This window comes from Dromiciops gliroides, chromosome 2 (genome assembly GCF_019393635.1).
Source record: "Dromiciops gliroides isolate mDroGli1 chromosome 2, mDroGli1.pri, whole genome shotgun sequence".
Lineage (NCBI taxonomy): Eukaryota > Metazoa > Chordata > Mammalia > Microbiotheria > Microbiotheriidae > Dromiciops > Dromiciops gliroides.
The window spans coordinates 503,042,512-503,064,350 of NC_057862.1; the positions used below are offsets into that span (position 1 = coordinate 503,042,512).

Below are 21,839 nucleotides of genomic sequence, written 5' to 3' on the forward strand. Positions count from 1 at the left end.
TTTTAAAGAATTGAATCTGTACATGCCTTGCCGTATAAGCATGTGACATTCGCAGCATATAAATGTTTCCAATTGCGAGTTCAGTAAAGTGAGAGGCTAACGTGTATTTTGCTTGTTCTTAACTATGCTGTAGTGTATGGAAACGCCATTTTTTTTATTTAATCCTGTTCATTTTGCAGCTTTTCTTTAGGGTGCTTAAATCCCCATGCAGACATTGCAGCTAAACTGGAAACAATGAAACTTTTTTAAAGTTTTTTTTCTTTTTCTTTTCTTTATTTTTTTTTAAAACATACTTACTATTTTGGCTGTTTTTGTTTTTGTTTGGTGGCAGATGTCCAACACCAGGGTGTGATGGGAGTGGTCATGTGACTGGTAATTACGCCTCACATAGAAGGTGTGACTTCATTTTTTTCATGGTGGATTCTGTCTTTTCAATTTATTGTTTTCAGCTTACCTCAACAATGCTGTCAAAGTAAAAATGTTGAACTATGTGTTAACCCTCTAAGTGCTCTATGTTGACCTTCAAACGCATGCTAACCTGTGTGTTGTATAATGTCTTTTAGTACTAAATACATCTTGAAAACTTCCAAAGTATTTTTAAGCATTGAACCAAAAGGATGGCATATTTCATCTTGTCAATTTCAAAAAATTATTATCTTATATATTTCATAAAGTTCACATTGAAAGATATTCAGAGTTGACAATACAAAAATTCAATATACAGCACTTGCCCCATCGCTTTTCTGCATTAAACTTTTTAATTTTTTTAATTTTTTATGTTGTGTTTGTTTGGGAGGTTTGAGCTTATTAGAGGGTTGACTTACTTGGATATCCTGACCTGTCTTACAGTCTCTCTGGCTGCCCTTTGGCTGACAAAAGCATTCGAAGTATGCTGGCCACCAGTTCACAAGAGCTCAAGTAAGATATAACAAAAACAGTTCTCTCTTTTGTGGTGGTGTAGTTGTGGTGGTTGTTGTGTTGTTGTTGTTGTTGTTGTTGTTGTTGTTGTTGTTGTTGTTGTTGTTGTTGTTGTTTTATTCCAGTCACTCAGTAGTTCATTGAAAGTGAGGATGGAAATGAGAAATATGAATCTGAAAAGGACATGTGCATGATTAGTACTTTGAAAGGGCACCCATGAGGATCTCCATGATTTACCCACTTAGTGCTACCTATTCTACTCTTTTCTTTTCTCATTTTCCACTCATTCTTCTTTAATCACATCACATCTTTCCTATCTTGTCATTTCTCCAGCCTATTTTCTCTTCAGAAATACATGTGGCTATATATGAATACCTATGTGTATACATATTTGCTCACAAGTATTTATATGTACATCACACATATATACACAAACATGAACATATATAGTAGAAATTTTGAAAAAAAACAACTATTCAAGTAAATATTATGGAATGTTTTGCAAGAAAGATATGTCAATTTCATTCATGCCAGAGGTGGTGTTTTTAAAACTTCAGAAATTAAAATATTCCATAAGATGTGATCATTTAAAGGATGGTCACTGAATGATAAGTAAATAACCATAAAAGGTTATTAACTATGAATAACACATACATTTATTTATATGTTCTGTTCTAGTTTGGGAAAATATATTACCCCAGTTCCTTAAACATGCTGTGGTTATAATGAGGCATACAATTTTAGTTGTGTGTACTATTTCCAACAGAGGGTAGAGCTCCCTTTCTCTTACTCAGATTGGCTTCCCACCACCATTTAAAATGTTAAAAAGCAAGAATGAACAAAATTCCTGTTCCAAATCAAATCAATGGTTTTTCTTAGCAATAACTTAATGGCAAATTTCAGAAGACTGACTGCAATTGATATTTTTGGAATTCATCTGTGTTCAGATCTGGGGCAGGTTATAGAAGAGATTCCTTTTCTCCCCCCCCCCAATGAAAAAGTATGTTTAAAATTTGATACTCCAGTCAGAATAGCCATTTAACTATCTAAGAAAAAATGTTTAAAAGGCCAGGAAGATAAGACAAGTCACCATTTGAGAATATCAGACTAATGAGAACCATGTTTCCTCAGAAGACATTATTCCTGATTAACTTTCCTACTCTCTGTCTAAAGTATTATCAGCATTATTAGGGCTTGTTTGCTTGGTATTCATTTTGCTTGGACTGGCATTTATTAACCAGCACAAAGAAAATTCTGTTTCTCACCTGTATTGGGTTCCTTCTCCATTCCCCCAACCCTTTTACAATAGACCAAGGTTAGCACAAAGGGTAGGACCTTGTTTCACACACATGTCATCTTTTACAGGATCCCTGTTCAAGGCCCTAGTGCCATAGAGCACCTGCTCATGTTCAGTGACTTCCTGAATTAGCACTTTCATCAGGAGACTCTTGGAGTTATCTTCATGGAATTTAACACCTGGAGGGTATCCTCTCACTTAACCGCTTTAAAGTCTGTAGCATCATCCAAAGCAGTGCCTAATGGACGAAGTAGCTTTTAGAGTCTCAAAATGGACAGCATTAGCAACATCTCGTTAATTGAATATACTTTGTTAAGGCAGTTTTCTGGGTTTTGGGGTTTTTTTTAACGGTATGAAGCCATACTTCTCTCTATGTGGTCAAGTATGTGACCACATGATTGGCTGAATTTGGAACTTGGCCAATACATCAGAATACAGTGACTGTCTTTTGAATTTCTTGATGAGAAATACCTTGCAAAACATTTGTCATATCTCCGCTCCATACCGGCTGGCTGTAAACAAGAAATTTCCCATTGTACCACTGGGATCTAGTATTGCTTCTTATTGGTTAGTGTCACCAAACCCACATAAGCCAGGAAAATTTCCTTCATGTGTTTGCTTTCCGTTGGCTGCCATCTGTTGGCATGGTTGTGGCATTTTGACTGCCTAAAATTTTAAGCAAATTCACAGGTTTTATTTCAGCAGATTTAATGCTTCCTTCTTGCCTTTTTTTCCATCTTGGAGGGTCAGTGTAATGGCCCACCTCACCTTCAACATCTTCATGGGAAGGAATCTTGCTTCTAACACGTCCCAATACATTGTAAGAGTGTCCCATTCCCTCCATCTTGCCTCTTTTTAGAGATCATCATTACCATATCTTCCAGTGGGTGGATGTCCTTGTCTGAATTGGAATTAGCCTAAAAGGACCATTCTTTCCCTAGAACCACTATCAAAACAAATGAATATCCTTACCCTTGAGCCTCTTCAGCGAATTTAAATAAATCGAACCAATGAATTTCCCCCCAAAATGATGTTTTTGTGTTAATGACTTTTCAGAACCAGAGACAAAAAAGTCCTTTTTTTATTAAAAAAGAAAGAAAGAAAAGAACGTTAAACAAATGGCATTTGTTATCTGACAATGTATCTTACTTAACAAAGGAAGCCTTAGATATTAAGAACAATTTTAAGGCATGTTTCGATATGTGGCAGCCACCCCTTCATTTCTTTTTTCATTCAAGTCAGAAAGGTCTGTTGTTCAACTTTCCCTGGGGCATAGGAGGCTGGAAATAGTCACCACAATGATCCTGATTTTTGCTGATCTCTCCATGATGAACCATGTCTGTGTGACCATCTGGTGGCATTACAATTTAAGGATTTCTCGAAAGTTTTGGGGGGATTCTTATAACAGGAGCTCTGCTGAGCTGCTGAGGTGGAATACACACTGTCCTTTGCAGGACAGTGTTTGATCCTACACTCCTAAGTTTTCAACTCTAAAGACATGAGAAATCAGGTCCCAGTTACTTGCAAAAATTCTCTCTCCATTATGTATCTCATCACAAACGGAATCCATGTGGAATCTTCCTGTTAACATGTCCAAGTTGGTGTTGGTGGTGGGTTGGGAACAGGACTTTCTTGATAATGGACAAAACAATGGGATTTGCCAGCTAGCTCTTAAGCTTATCTCTCTCTTTTGCCCAGTTTTTCTCCTGAGTAATACCAAAGGATGTTTACTTTGTGTCTTTCTGTGTACAATATGTAAACTGAAAAAGTAACATATCAAAATGTTATATGCAAATGCATTTTTTCACACTATGGAACTAGTGCTTTCTGCTGTCACTCGCCCATCTGAATCCCAAAAGAACATCTTACAAGGGTTGGGAAGCAACATATACCAAAGTTTTGAAGCTTAAAAATGGCAAATGAGGGTGACTACAGTCTAGTAAGTTTCCATGACTTGCAGATCCTTTCAAGTTGACACTTTGAGGTAGAATTAGTAGCTACATTGCATTAGACTTGACATTGACCTACCTCACAGGGATGTTGTGAGGATTCATGCTTGTAACATTCTTTGAAACCCCAGATTAAAAACAATAAAAACCCTTTAAGTTAAAGTGCTGTTGTTTGTGAGAACCCTGCCTAAAATCATTCTGAAGCTGAGCATGTTTCTTTGAAATTTCATTTACTCAAATCCACCTGAAAGTAGCAACTTGAAAGAACTTGCAAACCAAATCAGTCTAGTCCATTTCTCTACATCCAAATTAATTGGGCCATGGTCATTGGGTCACCCCCTACACAACCCTAAATAATCAAGATGTGGAGCATATTACTCTATTCATTAGTTTTTTTTAACAATTTTTGTTAACAATATTCGTTACATGTAAAGTGCTGAAGTTAATAAATAAGTGAACAAAATAAGGCTCCTGCCTCATGGAGTTCAGTCTATCACAGAGAAAAGGCATATACACAAAGAATTAAAGTACGAAGCACGATGTTATTCTAAGACAGGAGATCAGTTTCCTCCAAACAATGACCCATATCTTATGCTCCTATCACATCCCCATGACTGAGGAACTTTTCACATTGATGTCACTCCTCTGCCCACACACACCTGGAGAAAATTTGCAAGAGGAGGCACAAATTTTTGTTAGGTCAGAAATAAAATTATACAGAGGGCGTGGCTATCGACTATTTTATGGTGAGTTTAGCCCAGTTCTGAGTTGATCTGAGCAGTAAGATAATGTTGCACTATTAGTATGACCTTATCTTTTAAATTTTAGATTTGTTAACTCTAAATAGCTAACCTGAAGTTGCATTGGTACAGACAGGGTTACCTCCCAATTAAGAAAATTCATCCTTTCGGTGCAGTTAGTTCAACAACACCTGCTGTACAACTTAGTCTTAAGAGAGTTGCCAGGGGCACAAGTAGAGTCCTATTATTTCACATCTTTATTGTTTCAATTAGGAAGACTAATAATAGGTCACTTTTTTTTTTCAGAGAAAAAGTATGATCTTTATTTAATCTTTGCTTTAAAATAAAAGTCTGGGTTTTCATTTAATCAACAACAAGATTAAAAATGGAGAGTGAGGTGCTATTTGCTTCCTTGAATTTTGAGAATGAAACAAGTCTGAGCATATGCCTTCCCCTAGTTGTTTTTAGAAGTGTATGGGGACTTTTGTCTTCCAAAAATCTTTCACTTCAAGTTAAATCAAAACTTATTTTGAAACAAATTTCAAAAAATATTAAAAATTAGAATTAGGTCAAAATATTTCTTTTAACTAAATGTCACTGAATTATAGGTTCTATTGGGGTAAATTTTTAGGGGATAAAACTAAAATGCATTCAACCAGTGAGTTTATTAACCAAGATCCAGAAAAACTCTAATTCATACTCCAGATAATGTGAAGTTTCCATTGTTTGGCACAATGAAACTCAACTAATTTCCTTGCTCTACAGGGGTTTAGAAACACTCTGTTCAATATAACCTGTCACCGTTTCACAATTAACTATATATTAACTTGGTAGAAGCTTCATGAATTATAGTTGCTTATGCCCCTCCTCATTTCTTCAGATAGCTGTATTTCCTCATCTGGGGAAATGCTAGGGCCCTTTGTGTAAATTTAGGCTCATCAGGGAAAGAAACAACTTTTGGGGGTCTATGAGTTACTAGTCTTTAGGGATAGGAGTAGGTGACATCAAACTTTTTAAATGCTCCACTGAATTTCCTTTGCTACAATGGCAAAAAAAAAAATCATTCATTTCTTAAGCTATAACTTCACAGCTACTAATGATACCTTAATTCTGTGACTCTGTGTGCATTTCTGAGCCAGGGGGAGGAGAGCAGGAAGACGTCAATAGATGGATTCTGGGGTAAGGTAATACTATAGAATGAACCTCTGGAACCACAGGGATGTTAGCTTAGATGGCTGTGACTTTGTTTAGTGTGCATCCCAGTAAGCTCAAATTCCACCCTTTTTCCAATATATATGTGGCTGTGGTAGGTGGTTAGGGATCCACTTTGGTAAAGGATCTTTTTGAGCCTCTCATTTGGGGCCTTAGAGATCCTAGAAAAATTTCTTCCTCTTTGTTTTTTAAAGTAATAAGGGTAGATTGGAGTCTCATTATTCTCTTTTAGGATAGAATCCTGTAACATTTCTTGCCAACTTCTAAATGTTTCAAGTATTCTCTTTTCTCAAAATTTCCTAATGTACCTTGTCTCTATTTTTACCTTTTCTCTTTACTTTTTATTATACTGATACTTCTTATAATTATACCCTATCTTTTAATATATTTATTCTTATATATTTCTTACCCTGTCCGCTATCCTTTTATTAGACATAAGACCATTGAAGTCAATAACATGTCATTTTTCATCTTTGTCTCCTCCAGGCTTAGCCTGTTTTCTTGCATGTAGTAGGTGATAAATAAATGTTTCTTGACTTATAAAATACTATGTAAATGGGAGCTATAATTATTTCTTTTGGGGCCATTCTCTGCCCCACTTCTGCCATTTAAAAAAACAAGTGTTGTATTGCCAAGCAGCTTTGCAGTAAGGGGATGTGTAGGCACTCAAGAACAGCTAAATGGCCTGGAAGTAACTCAAAAAGTCAGGCATGTAGCACAAATATTTGCAGGTGGAAAACTGCTCACACTAATTGCTCATAATCAGTGGATAGCATTTTGGCTTGCTCTGGTAATAATCCAGTTGTGACATTTGGGGCTGATGACCTAAAATGACTTTTTTTATTAATCTTTTTTTTCCTAAAGTGGCTTTTGAAAAGATGTGCCTTACAATTTTCAAGAAGAAAAAATATCTAAGTTGTCTGATTTAGTTTTTAAGTGTATTTTTTTGTCATAACAAATATGGTTATGTCCTGCTTTGAACAATATATAGGCTGAGCCAAAAGTCACAATCTTTTGATAACTTTTTGAAAATAAATTTTTCTTTATTTTTCACCACTTATGAAAATTTTGCCATTTACAAAATATTAAATATTAAAACCCCTTCATGACTTTTGGCCCACTCTGTATACTTTTGTGTGTATGTGTGTGTATCACATCAACAAAGTGCTCAGAAAACAGCTAATTGAATTTTCCTATTAAATGAGATTTCACTCCCCAAAACTCTTTTTTTGAAAGATTTAATTCAGAAAATAGCTATTGAGCATCTACCCTGAGCAAAGCATTATCCTAGAAGGGAAAGGATCAGGGGATCATAGATCTAGAACTGGAAAGGACCCAAGAGGCCACCTAGTTCAAACTCCTCATTTTACAGATGAGGAAACTCATCCCAGGTAGGTAAGTGACTTACCTAAGGTCATGTAGGTAATAAGTGTCAGAAGTGGAATTTGAACTCAGGCCCTTTTACACACCAGGAACTAGTGCAAATGATAAGTAAAGTAAGGCACTGTCCTGCCCTCAGAGTGCTTGCTGTCCAAGACTCAGTGCAGATTCAGGTAATACAAAAGAGAATGAAAAGTCCTTTAAGAAACACAAAGTTAGGTGACAGCCCAGAAGGAAAGATTTTGTCTTCCAGTGGAGGCATCATTTGTAGAGTCTTTCTCAAATATGTGAGTTCAATCCCTTGCGAAATGAGTCTAATGATGCAAATTTAGCCTTTGATTAAGAATTCTGTAGGTCCCCTGGGTCCTCATTATGAAGAGGAATTACCATTATCCTTCACTGTAGAAAATGGAAGCATTTCTTCTTCTGTAAAATGAGGGGGTTGGACTTCATTTGCCCTTTAGGACCCTTGCCAATGTCAACAGTCTGTGATGCTGTGAGATGGACATTTTTGTCTGCTGACCCTAGGAAGTATGCTATAAGTTGATTTTTTTCTTTGTGATTTTGCTACATCTCCATTACAAGTTGTGTGTGTGTGTGTGTGTGTGTGTGTGTGTGTGTGTGTGTATGCATTCATGCCCATGGTTTCCTCTTTCTCCTAATTTGGAAGATAGAGCTAAATTTTGGTTAATTGAGGATTGCGGTTATTTAGATTCTGATTAATGTATTTTTACTATATCTGAAAAACTTAGATTCACCTTTCCACTACCAAAAAAAAATAGGAAGTAATAATTTATCTTTCTTTAAAAATAGTTTGTAAAGCTTTCTTCATAAGGGTGATCTAAGTTGTAAAATATAAATCTTACAGTTATTCAGGAATATAAATTTATCCTGCAAAGTGGCATGCATAGCATTAATGCTTAAGGAATCTAGTTATACTTCAGAATTGTAGTTACTGGAAATAAAATTGGGAGTGAAAATGAAGAATATTATTTTAATCTAAATCCAGGAAGTGGTATTGCACAAAGTAATGTATTACTTATCCAAACACCCAAAACCACTAAGAAGAGAATTTATATCTTTGCTTTTATTTAGTTGAGGGAATTACACACTTACCATTTTCAGAATGACAAGTCTCTGAAGCCTCTAGTGTGGGTGTTTAAAAATTCCACGCTGGCATATTGGTATAGGCTTATTTTACAAATAGCATTAAATATGACTAAACATTTAATTGACTTTTTTTATCTTTTCATATTGACATAAAAAATTAGTCATTTTCTGCTTGTTGTTTTACTTCCGTCTCTTTTCCTATAACCACATATTCATTACCCAGTGGTCATGTTTTAAAGGAAGCCAGTAATCCTTTCAAGAAATTGACTGGAGTGACTTAGGTTTCCCACCATCACCCCTCACCCCCCCCACCCCTATCCCGTTGGTCTATTGGGAAAGTAAAAACATTCCCCAAAATGAGAAGCAATGAAGTACTCTGGGTAAAGATTTGGCATAAGCCTATTGAATATTCACATGACTTGAAATGTATTGTCCTATTATAAAAGGTCTCTTTTTTTAAATTGGGAATTAACATTGATCATCAGATTCTATGAGTCAAGTAAATAACTATCTTTTTTTCTGGCATCTAAATTAATATGCTCACTATTTATTCAGATGAAGGATTTGCACAGCAAAATGAGAATCCCCATTTTGAAAATTTAGGCCTAATAATGTTATTGGAAAATAAAGGATTAGAACAAATATTTTCATTGAAATTTATAATCATCTATTTTAATGAAAACCAAATGAAACATGATTATCTGGAAAAGGCAGACCAATTTGTCACCGATAAACATATGACAAATAGGATTTGTCACATTTAAAGAAGACTACTGTATCAACATCTCCATCATTTTTTATAGTCAAAGAATTTTGCCATGGTAATCTCCTAGTCCAAAAAAATGACTACTTATTATATTAAAGACATTAAACTAGTCATGACATTTTCTACCTTTAAAAAATCATATTTGACTCTCTCCCCAGCTGAACTAATTTGTTCTCCACATCAATAATTCTAGTACTAAGCCACTTAAAAAGTAGTTTAAAAATAATTACAATCACATGCTTGAATTTGAAGACATGGAAAAATTGTGAATTTTGAAAATGACTACCATACTTTGCTAGGGAGCTGCCCTGAGAGAATGGATGCTATCTTGGCATACTGTATTCCCTCAGAGGTGGTAGACTTATTTTGGTTTTAGAAAGCAACACAACACAAGACCCTATGGATAAAGGATTAGGCACATATTTTAAACTCAGAAGTCTAATCATGACTTATCTTCCCTATGCATGAACATCAAAGATGATTTGTTACGATGTGGCAAAACAAAACAAAACAAAACCAATTTACTATCAAAATATCATGTGTAAAAATTACATTAAATTAAAAATTTGGCAGATTTTCTCCTTTGTCCCCCTGTTGAAGGTATCTAAAATGACTGATCTTTGATCCTCAGTGTCATAGGAAAAAAGAAAGAAGGAACAAAGAAAGGAAGGAAGGAGGGTATAGAGAGACAAAGGAGAGGTTAAGAAGGAAGGGGAAAGAGAAGGGAAAAGAAGAAAGGGAGAGAAAGGGAAATAAGTGGAATGGAATATATTACTAGATTTGATAGACATATATGTACATATATGTATGCATGTGTGTATATTTATATTCACAAAAGGACAAGTTATCTTTTATTCACAATTCAAAATCCTGCAGTTTTGCTAGACCTAGGATGCTAAGCATCCAGACATCCATTCATATCCTTTCATAAAACCTTTAAGTTTTTTTAAAGTATGAGATCTCTCCATATATCAAATCTAATTAAATCTGGCCTGTCCTTAATTATTGAGAATTCTAGGCCCCATTTTCATCTTGCTCTCTGCTCCTCTGGGGTAGTTCTGAGAAATGGCCTCCCATTGACTTCGAGGGAACTCCATGCTTGTCTCAGCTCCCTAGGGCAAGTTAGATGAGAAACAGGCCCTGGGTGATTGAAATGTCTGACCAGTAAGGATTAGGTTACATCAGCTTTTAATTGTAAATTTGAGGGTTTAATCTAGTAAACACTTAACTAATTTATAGTCCCCTGGAGCACAATGAACAAAATTGAAAATAAAGTAGATGGTCCCTTTGGGAAATTATTGACTAAGATTTTGGAGGGGGGGTTGTGTTTTGGGGTTTTTTCCTATTGCAATTTCAAGACTAGGGATGATCCATAACATTATCTGTCTTGCAGTGCATCAATTTTCTACAAATTGGTTCAGGCAGACAGAGGAGGATAAAGCGGAAAGGCAATGCAATACCTTCCTTAACAGGACCTCTTTCCCTATATCAGAATAGGAATACTTTAAAGATATAGCTAGAGGAGGAGGGTAAAAGCAAGTCAGATTTCCACCTGACCTAATTGTTGGTTGATTAGTGTCTCAATAGCCTTTTGTAGAAAGAGAAATATCACATCATTTACATCCTTGTTAAATTGTCTTCTTATGAAAAACATGCTCATGATGTGACTTTTTTCCCCAGTCTATATTAAAAAAAATAATATCTAGCTCCTTAATTAATTTGTCCTGCCTCTGACTCCCACTAGCTATGGAATCATAGGTGTCTTATTTAAGCCCTGATTGCCCCCAAGCAACTCTCTATGATTATAAATTTGAGTTGAGTTGCCGATCTGCGTTAGCAGGAAGGACAAAAACCCACATGTATTAAGCACCTAACATGTGTCAGGTACAGTGCTAAGTGCTTTACAATTCTGTGAGGCAGCTGCTATTATTATCTTTACTCTACAGTTAAGGAAACTGAAGCTGAGAGAAGTTAAATAGCTTTTCCAGGGTCACACAGCTAATATCAGAGGATAAAATTTAATTCACATCTTCCTGACTCCAGATGCAGTATTTTAGCCACTACACTACCTTGCTGCCCCTAGAAGAGAGAGTTGCTACACTATGAGTTCCTCATCTTGGTGCAATCACAGTTAATAATAATAATATTAATAAAGTTGGAGGGGGCAGCTAGGTGGCACATTGGATAAAGCACAGGCCCTGGATTCAGGAGTACCGGAGTACCTGAGTACAAATGCGGCCTCAGACACTTGACAATTACTAGCTGTGTGACCCTGGGCAAGTCACTTAACCCCCATTGCCCGGCAAAAAAATAAAATAAAATAAAATAAAATAAAGTTGGATAATTCTCTTTGAATTTAAAAAGTAGATATTTGTTGTACATCCTGCCAAAGAAGGAAAAGATGCAATTGCCTTTATAAAATGAGTAATGATATTTATTGAAAAAACTGCATTTATAATATTATCAATAACTACACATATATAAAATATTCAAATTTCATAAATTTTAGTATATTTTAATAAACTAGTAATTAGTAAAATTTTAAAATAAAAATGAGCAAATTTTAGAATGTTTTAGCCATCTTTAAAACTTGTGACATCATAACATTTCACCCAGATATTACCATTTATAGCCCTAAAAATGCCTTGATTGTTTTTAAAGCATTCTATTTTCTTCACTAAATACAGTTTGTAAGTAGTACAGTTTATGAATAGAATTAGTTTCACAGTGCTCCAGAGGGCTGGGAATTGACTGCTTACATGTGAAAAGTAAAATATATAAAATATAGTGAAATTTCACCCTCTGAGTTTATTCTAGGACAGATTTTTGGTAAGAGTATGGCAAGTGGGGTGGGGGGGGGCAGGGATAACAAAGAGGGAACAAATTCTTGAATCAACCATTTGCAGGAACATATGATCTAAGTAAAAATCACTAATATAAAGAAAAGACCTAGATTCTAATCCTAGCTGTGATTCCTGTGTGACTTTTAATGATAAATGCCTTCATTTCCTCATATGTAAAATAAGGGAGTTAAAGTAGATGATCTCAAAGGTCTCTTTCAGCTCTAAATTATATGATCCTAGATTCTTATATTAAGCCCCAAATGGTGAAACTTCAATGAGTTTCATCTTTAGAGTGACAGTCTTAATCAGTATTTAAAAGCGGAAAGAATTCTTAAAAGGTCTAGTTCAACTGCCTTTGTTTACAAATGAGGAAAAGGGGATACAAAAAGATTATGACTTAACCAAGGTTACCCAAGTAGTAATTAACAAACTGGGATTTATGCCATTTTTTTTTTTGGCTCCACATTCTCTCTCCACTATACACACCCGCTTCTAATGCATAGATTAGGTTAATTAACATCACTTAGAATTGAATCATTTTTATCCCAGCCTTGCTGGTAGAATTATTTAATATGGAATTCGGTGGAACACTATTTATTAAGCACCTTCACTGTGCACAGCCCTGTGCTAGGCACTGGGGAATATAAAGATAAAAAACAATGTAATTCTTGCAGTCAAGGAGCTCACAACCTAGTGCCAAGCAAGGGATGCAGAGTCATATATACACAAATCACTGCTTTAAGGCAGAATTTCATAGGTCTAAAAGAGACGTCAATGGAAAGTGTCATGAGAAATTTGAAGAGAGACAGGTTTTCATCTGGAATCATCAGGGAGGACTTTAAAGAGAATGTAGGCCTTGAAGAAGGGAGATCTTGCAACTAAGTATTGGAAGGAAGTAGGAGGGGTTCATTTTAGACATAAGGATTTTGATTGAGTAAAAGTACAGAGACCAAGAGGGAAAAAACAGAAGGACTATGAGTGGCACATTTCAGCTAGAACATAAAGCAAATCAAGAAAAATAGTGTCTGATAAAGATGAAACAGTAATTTGAACCCAGGTTATGGAAACCTTTTAATAACATTATAAGGATGTTATACTTGATTCAATAAACAGTAAGAAGTCACTGAAGGTTTGTGCATAAAAGATTGACATGTTCTAAACTATAAATTGGGCTGGTTAATCAAGTGCCAGCATGAAGGTGGCTTGGAGAGATGAAGGCCAGTTGAGAGTTTCTCACAATAATTCATGTAAGGGTTAACAAAGGCCTGAATTTGAGTGGTTGGTGGCAAAATTCAAAAATAGCTAAGGAACCTTTGAAATAATATTGAGATAGAATTAATGGGACTTGGCAATTGATTAGATGTAGAGGGTTAGAAAAAGAAGGTAAGAGTCAAAATCACAACTAAGGATTCAAGCCTAGGTAGATTCAGAGAATCTTAGTGCTATCAACAGAAATAGAAAAGTTAATGGGATGTTAAGGATTTCAATTTGGGGAAGTGGAAGATGAATACAATCCTGGACATTGGGTTTGAGATGCCAAATCATCAGATATTTCCCGACAAGCTAATGGGTAGTTGGAAATCCATGATAAAGATCTAGGGTGAAGTTGTGAATGGAGATTTGGTAACCATCTTCTTAGAGATAATTGAAGCCATGGGAATAGATTAAATTAACAAGAAGAAAGAGTATAGAGAATAGAGAGAAGGGATAGTCTTCTTCAGGGTCATCTACTTAGTAGGCAGAAAGAGTATAAGGCACCAACCAAGGAGACAGAACGCATGGGTAGAGAGACAAGAAAACAACTAGGAGAATGCACTGTCACAGAAAGCAATTCCATTAGGGAGCGGCTACATTATCACATACTTCAAAGAAGTCAAGTAGCATGATTTAAAAAAAAAAAAAAAGGCTATTTGGATTTGTTGATGACACCAGTAGTGACCTTGGAGAAAATTGTTTTAGTAGAATGGAGAGAAGTGAAAGGAGTTGAAGAGTGAGTGTGTAGTGAAAAAGTAAAGGTAGGAAGTAAAGACTATTATTTCTAGATGTTGGACAGTAAAGAAAGAAGATAATGCTATTAGGGGTTAATGTGGTCAAGGGAATGTTAAAGATGATCTTGTCATTTGACAGAATTAATTAAAGTCCAGAAAAGTTAAGTGAATTGCACAAGGTCTCACAGCCAAAGTGTGTCAGAGGCAGGACCTGAACCCAGATCTTTCTGACTGTCCGGCTCTCTATTAATTATGCCACGATGCCTCTCTTACATAGTATTAGACCCTACTTTTCAAGAATCAAAAAAAAGACCTAATTTGACTTCTTTCTGTAACTCTTTTGCTTTTCTTTGATGTTATAACTCTTTAGATTAATATATAATGTGACTAGAGGAATTTTTAGTTATTTTATTAATAATAACTTACATTTCCATAGAGCTTTCAGTTTTTAAAAGCACTTTTCTCCCAAGGACCCTGTGAGAAAGGTAGTATAAATGCTATCTCCATTCTAAAACTGAAGAAACTAAAATCCAGAGAGTAGGCAGGAAGGACTTACCCAAGGTCACATAGTTGGTGAGTATCAGAGCTTCATTGGCAACCCCCCTGCATTCTATCAAGTCCTTTCCACTGTATGATCCTGCCCTTCACTTCTCACGTGAAGCATGCAAAGACCAAAGACTGACTTTTAACCCTTCACCTCATCCATGACTTTTCCATTAGACCCATTTTAACAGAAATGTTTATAGTTCTTCCCTGGGGGGAGGGGAGGATTTGTGACTCTACCATCATTTCACCATTCCCTTCACTTCCCTTCACTTCCAGATACTGGAGTAGGAGCTAATGGAAACTGAAATATATGACAGTCTTTCACAGTATTATCTACTATGAAAGTAATACCTTCCCCTTCTGTGATGCTTTATACTTCTAATAGCAATTTGATATCCACTGTTGAGCTCAACAGAACCATATGATGAGTTAGCATTCTCTTCTTAATGTTTAATTCCTCTCACAATCCTGTAAGGTAGTTTAAAAGTCAGTATGGTATACAGGAACCAGTACTAGCCTTCTGGTCAGGAAAATTGGATTTGAACTTTAGCTGTGATGATTGCTATCTGTTCAGTACTATGAAGAATGGAAATAACAATTGCACTGCTTACCCCAAGGTTGTGAAGGGAGCATTAGTTTAATCCAACAGACATCAATTAAAAGCCTCCCATGGACAAGGCATCATGGTAGGTGTTGGAGATAAAGAAAAACAGAAACAGTTCCTGCCCTCAAGGAGCTTAGCGTCTATATAAATGTCAGTTGTTATTACTTAGAAATTCAAACAGATTTGAGCTCTTATTACTGTCAGAAGTTCACTCCAGTGATGCACTTCACAGCCCACCCACACCTTCCCATCTTTGCAGCTCTTAATACCATAGGATTCTAGATTTAAAACTGGAAAGACCTTAGAGGCCATCGAGTCTAAACTGCCCTTACATTTTCAAAATTGGGAGACTGATGGGGACAGAAGTTAGTTAAGTGACTTGCCCATGGTCACACAACTATTAGGTATCTGAGTAAGAATTGTCAGGTCTTCCTGATTCCATTCCTAGTGCTCTAACCACTGAGGTATGTAGTTTATGTTTGTTTCTTGCATAAGTTTGCCAGAGGGAGCATTGTGCTGGGGCACGGTCCTTGATTTCCTCTGACATTTTGAGGATACAACCTATGAGTTTTTATTAGGTCAGATGTTTCTGATTCCCATTAAATTGCAACAAGAATTTATTACATCATGGGATGTCCAGATATCTCAAAGCAAAATCAAGAACAGAAGCTGGATCTCCTCACTCCTGGACCAGCGCTTTTCCTTCTCTACCATCACTGGATAAAACATTTCCCCCAGAACCCAGGAAACTGCTTTTGGGTCTTGCAAGGCATTATTACATTGACTTGTATGTAGATATGGCAGTAATTTGAATGTACTGATAGCAAATAAATGAGATTCTACTGAAATTTGGATTTTAAATATCCACTTTGGGGTGAAGAACACTGGTGTAAACAAGCAGGGAGTTTCATTTCTTAAAGACTTGTTGTAAGTTAGTTTCTTTTCCTCTTCTGATTCCTTACCCCTTTCCCTATCCACTGAGGAACTGTCAAAATGCTTAATGTGTCTACTTCACCATTGAATGGCTCTAGCAGAGGACAGGATACAGGAAGAAGAAGGAGAGGGCAACCCATCTGGGGAAGTCTGTAATCAACAATCCAGGTAATTAGCTTGGAGGAATAAGCTTCCACAGAAATTTTGGGAAACAAGATTTTTTAAAAGGCAGTACCAGTGGAGTACAAGCACTAAGAGGCCCTACCTCAGCACTTAATATAGCTCCTGGAGCATAATAATTACTTATTAAATTCCATTTGACTGACTGGGTAGTTACCAAACAGGAAAGGCCTCAAAGCACAAGATTCAGAGACAGACTGTTACATTATTATTGTCATATAGGTGAGAAATCTGGAACATTGCATGCTTTGTCCCACAGCTAATTAATAAAAGAACAAGGACTAGAGATATCAGGCCTCCTGACTCCTGGCCCCAGTGCTCTTTCCCTTAGAAAATGTACTGCATGATATTTAAGAATAAATGCACAAAGTAGAAATCATGCTAATTAAAACCATAAAGCAATACACTTAATGATTTGCCTTTGAGAGAGAAACCATTTGTAAAAATGTACAGTAGCTTACAGGAAGCAAGAGTATAACAATTTCAGGACAAAACTTTACTCAGAGAACACATATCTTGTATTTGAGTAACTGTAACTTGTAGTTTTATTTGGTGGGATCAGAGTGTACCCATTAGTTTCAATAGGCAATTATCATAGGGATAAGTTTTGGTGCAACCTTCAGGTAATGAGCCTCCTTCCACTTAACTACTCTACTCCAAAGACACCAGACACTGCCCATTGCCGGTCCCATATTCAAAAGCTTTTCAGTTTTGTTCTGATAGGTAGGTAATATGGTAGATAGAGTGCTAAACTTGTCGGACACTGTGTGACCTTAGACAAGGTCCCCTTTCTCAGCTTCAGTTTCCTTGTCTGTAAAATGATAACAATAAATAGCTGTATCATAGGGTTGTTGTATCATAGGGGGGTGTTTTATGTATGTATGTGTGTGTGTGTACATATATATATACACATATTGTGCATGCATGTGTGTATATATATATATACACACACACACACACACACACATATATATATATATAAAATCCCTTTTGATCCTCACAACAACCGTATGATACAGGTGGTGTATATATATACATATACATATACATATATATACACATACATATACATATATAAAAATGTTTTACAAACTTTAAAGTAGTTTATAAATGTTACCTATTATTATCATTATCGTTTTGATGTTATAAGATCTCTAAGAACTTTCATTCTAGTGGCATAGCTCACCTTCATATTATAAGGAGATATTGGAGTAGAACCATAAGGAAACTTGAAAGACCTTGAAAGTACCTTGGAGAGAGTATTGGACCTGGTATCAAGAGACCTGATTAAAATTGCATCTAGATACAACCTCTGACTTGAGGCAAGTCATTTAACTTCTCTGTGCCTCAGTTTCTCCATTTGTAAAGAATGAAGGTCTTGGACTAGAAGACTTTTGAGGTCCTTTCCAGGATAAATCTCTGAATTTACAATCATCTATTCCTGGAGTTCTTAACCTGAGGACTGTGAACTCTTTTAAAAAAATATTTTGATAAATAGACCAGTATAGTTGGATTCCTTTGTAATTTTGTATTTTATACATTTGTATTTTATTTTATGTATTGAAGAAACATTATTCTGGGGAGTCCATAGGCTAGACCAGACTGTCAAAGGGGTCCATGGCACAAAAAGGTTAAGAACTCCTGCTCTAGTCCAACCCTTTATTGGGAAACTCAAGCTCACAAGAAAGTGATTTGCTCAAAGACAGACAGCTAATGAGTGTGTCAGATCACGGACTTGAACCCAGGTCATCATACAGGATTGTATAATTCTCCTGACATCTGTTCATAATTTTCATTTCCAGTTTTAAAGTGGTTCGTAGTCTAAATGGACCAAACAAGGCAAGAAATCAGAATGTTGCCCACTTCCTGTCCTCTTTATTCTTTCTCAACTTTAGCAGATCTAATGTCATACCCTGCCCGTCCCAAAGATTCATTTAACAGCTATTGAAGGAACTAACAGAAAGACTTCTATAGCTGTGTGCTAAAAATCCTCCTCCACTAGGGCATCCAAAGGAAGCTAGGGAATACTACAGCCAAATTACCATAGCAACATACTCTCTTGTTTTGTACTTCTCCCTCCCATCCCCACACGGGAGCTCATCCTCCCTCCCCTCCCCAATCCCCTTGCAGCCTTACTGCCACAGGGTAAATACATTCTCCTTTCCTGCAGAAATCTTTATAGAGAATATCCCTCCAGAGATTTATGGCACCTGCTCTCTCTTCTGTAAGGCAAGGAACTGGGCTCAGAGAGACTTGCTCTAAGCACATGCTAATAAAATGAGAACAGGAAAAAAATGATTAAATGAAATAAATTAATAGCTCCAGGCTCTCATCCACGAAAACACTTCCCAATTAGGAAGGTTTTAATTTTTTATTTTCATATTCACCCCTATTTTTAATAAAAATCTATTCCTATTCTTTCCCTGTGTCCATAACATTACATTTTATAATGGATATATACATTGTGATATTATACATACATATAAATGTGTGTATATACATAGATATACATGTATATGCTTATATATACAACTATGTATCTATGTATATATGTATTGTGCATGCATGTATATGTGGGTGTATATATTTTCTCTCTTGACAAGTACATTCCTTTGTTAAATAAATATGTTTTTCATATAATTAAGTAGAAATCAATATCTGGGGTCAGCTAGGTGGTGCAGTGGATAAAGCACCGGCCCTGGAGTCAAGAGGACCTGAGTTCAAATCCAGCCTCAGACACTTAACACTTACTAGCTGTGTGACCTTGGGCAAGTCACTTAACCCTCATTGCCCAACCAAAAACAAACAAACGAACAAACAAAAAAGAAATCAATATCTGGTCAGAAAGGAGATTTTCCTCTTACTCTTTCAAATTTGTTTCCTTTAAAAATAATAATTGTCTTCAACTTCCCCTTAAAAGTGCATTAAATAAGATATAAATTGTTAATGTTTTCATTTTCCCAGAACACAGGAAATTGTAAATAGAGAGATATAGATATATAACAATCCCTATAACATATTTTTATTTAACACGTTTTTCAATGTACTTTATAATGGAGAATAAATACAATGATGACAAAGTTTTTACATTAACCTGAATATTTGTATATGATTGCATGAGCCTATCTATATCAATCCATATGTATTTATTGACTTTAATATGCTACATAATGTGTGTGTATGGGGAGGTATTAAAAAAGTAGATAGAATAGCTTCTGCCGTTTTAGTCCAATTGGGAAGATAAAACCTATGCACAGGTGTAAAAAAAATGCAGGGCCACAAATGAATAATCTGGACTAGTGGCATTTGGAGGGAAGAAAGAACATTTACTCTTGAAGTGGTTAAGTAAGGTGAAATTTGATCTGGGCCTTGAGGATTGGGTTAATTTTTGATAGATGAAAAGAAAGAGGGAAGGCACTCAAGACAAGGAAGAGGAAGGAAAAACAATGGAAGGGGACTCAGAGATGCGTAGAGGTATTGTAAATAATCATGTGCATGGCTTCTCTAAAGGATACTACAAAATCAAATGAGCTATTATTTTAAATTCTTCACTGATCATTTTTAAAAAGATCTTGAAAAGAATGTGGTTTACGACTCCAGAATACATAATCTGCTGTAGTTGAATTTCATTCACTGTTACTCCCTCCCTTTCTTCTTTTCTTCCTTGATAACTTGGACTGAATTTATTCAAGGACTTATTACCTTCTCCCTGCTGTGAACCAGATCTCAGGGGCCTATATCTTGTCTGATTACTCTGATTATCAGGAGTTATAACTGGAGCCAACCTTGGGCAAAATGATGAAGGAGATAATTTGTCTTTTAGTGTCATCCCTTAATATATCTTCCTTTACCTCCTTGCTCTCTTCACACTCATATTTTAAGGAAAACATCTGAATAGGTATCACTTAATAGCTGATTTTTCCAGTATTTGTCTTTATCCCTGTTTCCTTTCTTCTCCAAACCATTGGCCTAAAATCTAGTATCCAGTCCAACAGCCCCCACCCTAGTGTTCTACACTAAATAACTGTTACTAGTGATCCAGATATAGAATGAGCCTCTATATACAGATTTGGGACCTGATCTCATTAATGTGGGTATTCCCTCCATAAAAGCAGATTATAACTCACTGACATACTCTCTCATATTCCCCCAGCATACATCCTCCATAGAGGATTTTATTCTCCATGTAAGAGACTTTCCTCAATTTTTTATATACATTTTGTGTTAATATTTGTGGTTTGTGGTGACCCACAAACAATAATAGCTCACCTTTATATGGCATTTTAGCAGCACCATCACTCAGAAGCCTTTCTTCCTTTGAAAACCACTCTTTATAACCTAGTCCAGTTCTGTATTACAGTCATCTATTAGTGTCCAAGTCATAAGATTTTCTCTTATTTCTCCAAGAATTCAGTACCTGACTTAGAATCTTCCTCTCCTCCTTCCCCATGCCCCTCTACCTTTGCAACCTGAACATTTGCCCTTTCGGTTGGGGACATCAGTATGTATGTCGATCACCACGTGCAGCCCTACCTATCCAGTTCATAAACCTTCTAAACTCCTATGAATTCTGTCATCACTTCAGATCCACATAGATATACAACCTCTAAAATCCAAAATAATTTCTACTCATTCTATTATCTGCAAACTCTCATTATTCATTACTTTTTTCTACCACACAATGATGCCCAGGCATTCCCAACCTCATAAAATCTTAACTTGACATTACGCCATCAAACCATCATCTCTTCTCCTTTTCATGACCAGATACCCAAAAGTGGTCATCTACACCAAAGGTATCAAAATCAAGGCTGGCCACATGGGGTTGAAGAATTCCTGAGTGCATCCAGAGCAAGATTGAAATGTAATTGGTAAATGTTTAATTTTTTTAATAGAAGACAAGAGCATCTAGGTGGTACAGTACCTAGAGCACTGGCCCTGGAATCAGGAGGACATAGTTTAAATCTGCCCTCAGACACTTATTAGCTGTGTGACCCTGGGCAAGTTACTTTAACCCCCATTGCCTCAAAAAATACAATACAACATCAATAATGTTAACAAGTGGTTTTCTTTCTTTTTTTGTGTGGGGGGGGCAATGAGGGTTAAGTGACTTGCCCAAGGTCACACAGGTAGTGTCAAGTGTCTGAATTTGGATTTGAACTCAGGACCTCCTGAATCCAGGGCCGGTGCTTTATCCATTGTGCCACCTAGCTGCCCCCAACAAATGGTTTTCAAAGTCAATATGCGGCAAGCAGGAATCTATTTAATTTCGTTTGACACCACTGCTCTAGATTCATGGCTTTCATCTTCTCCCTTCCCATGAACTTCTGTTCCCTTGTATTCTGGCATCCAATCCCAACACTACACTGAAGC

At 36.2% G+C, this 21,839-nt stretch overlaps 1 protein-coding gene across 8 annotated transcripts in view; it reads left to right on the forward strand.

The window, feature by feature from the left end:
• The window catches only part of MYT1L (myelin transcription factor 1 like), a 730,598-nt gene that overhangs the window by 562,795 nt on the left and 145,964 nt on the right, over window positions 1-21,839 (forward strand). For 4 of the 8 annotated variants that reach the window (XM_043981885.1, XM_043981887.1, XM_043981892.1 and 1 more), the window contains exons 10-11: window positions 332-394; window positions 850-918. In XM_043981885.1, coding sequence (XP_043837820.1) covers window positions 332-394; window positions 850-918 — 132 coding nt within the window. The remainder of the gene's footprint in view (window positions 1-331; window positions 395-849; window positions 919-21,839) is intronic. The other 4 variants (XM_043981893.1, XM_043981889.1, XM_043981890.1 and 1 more) reach the window with 1 other exon arrangement.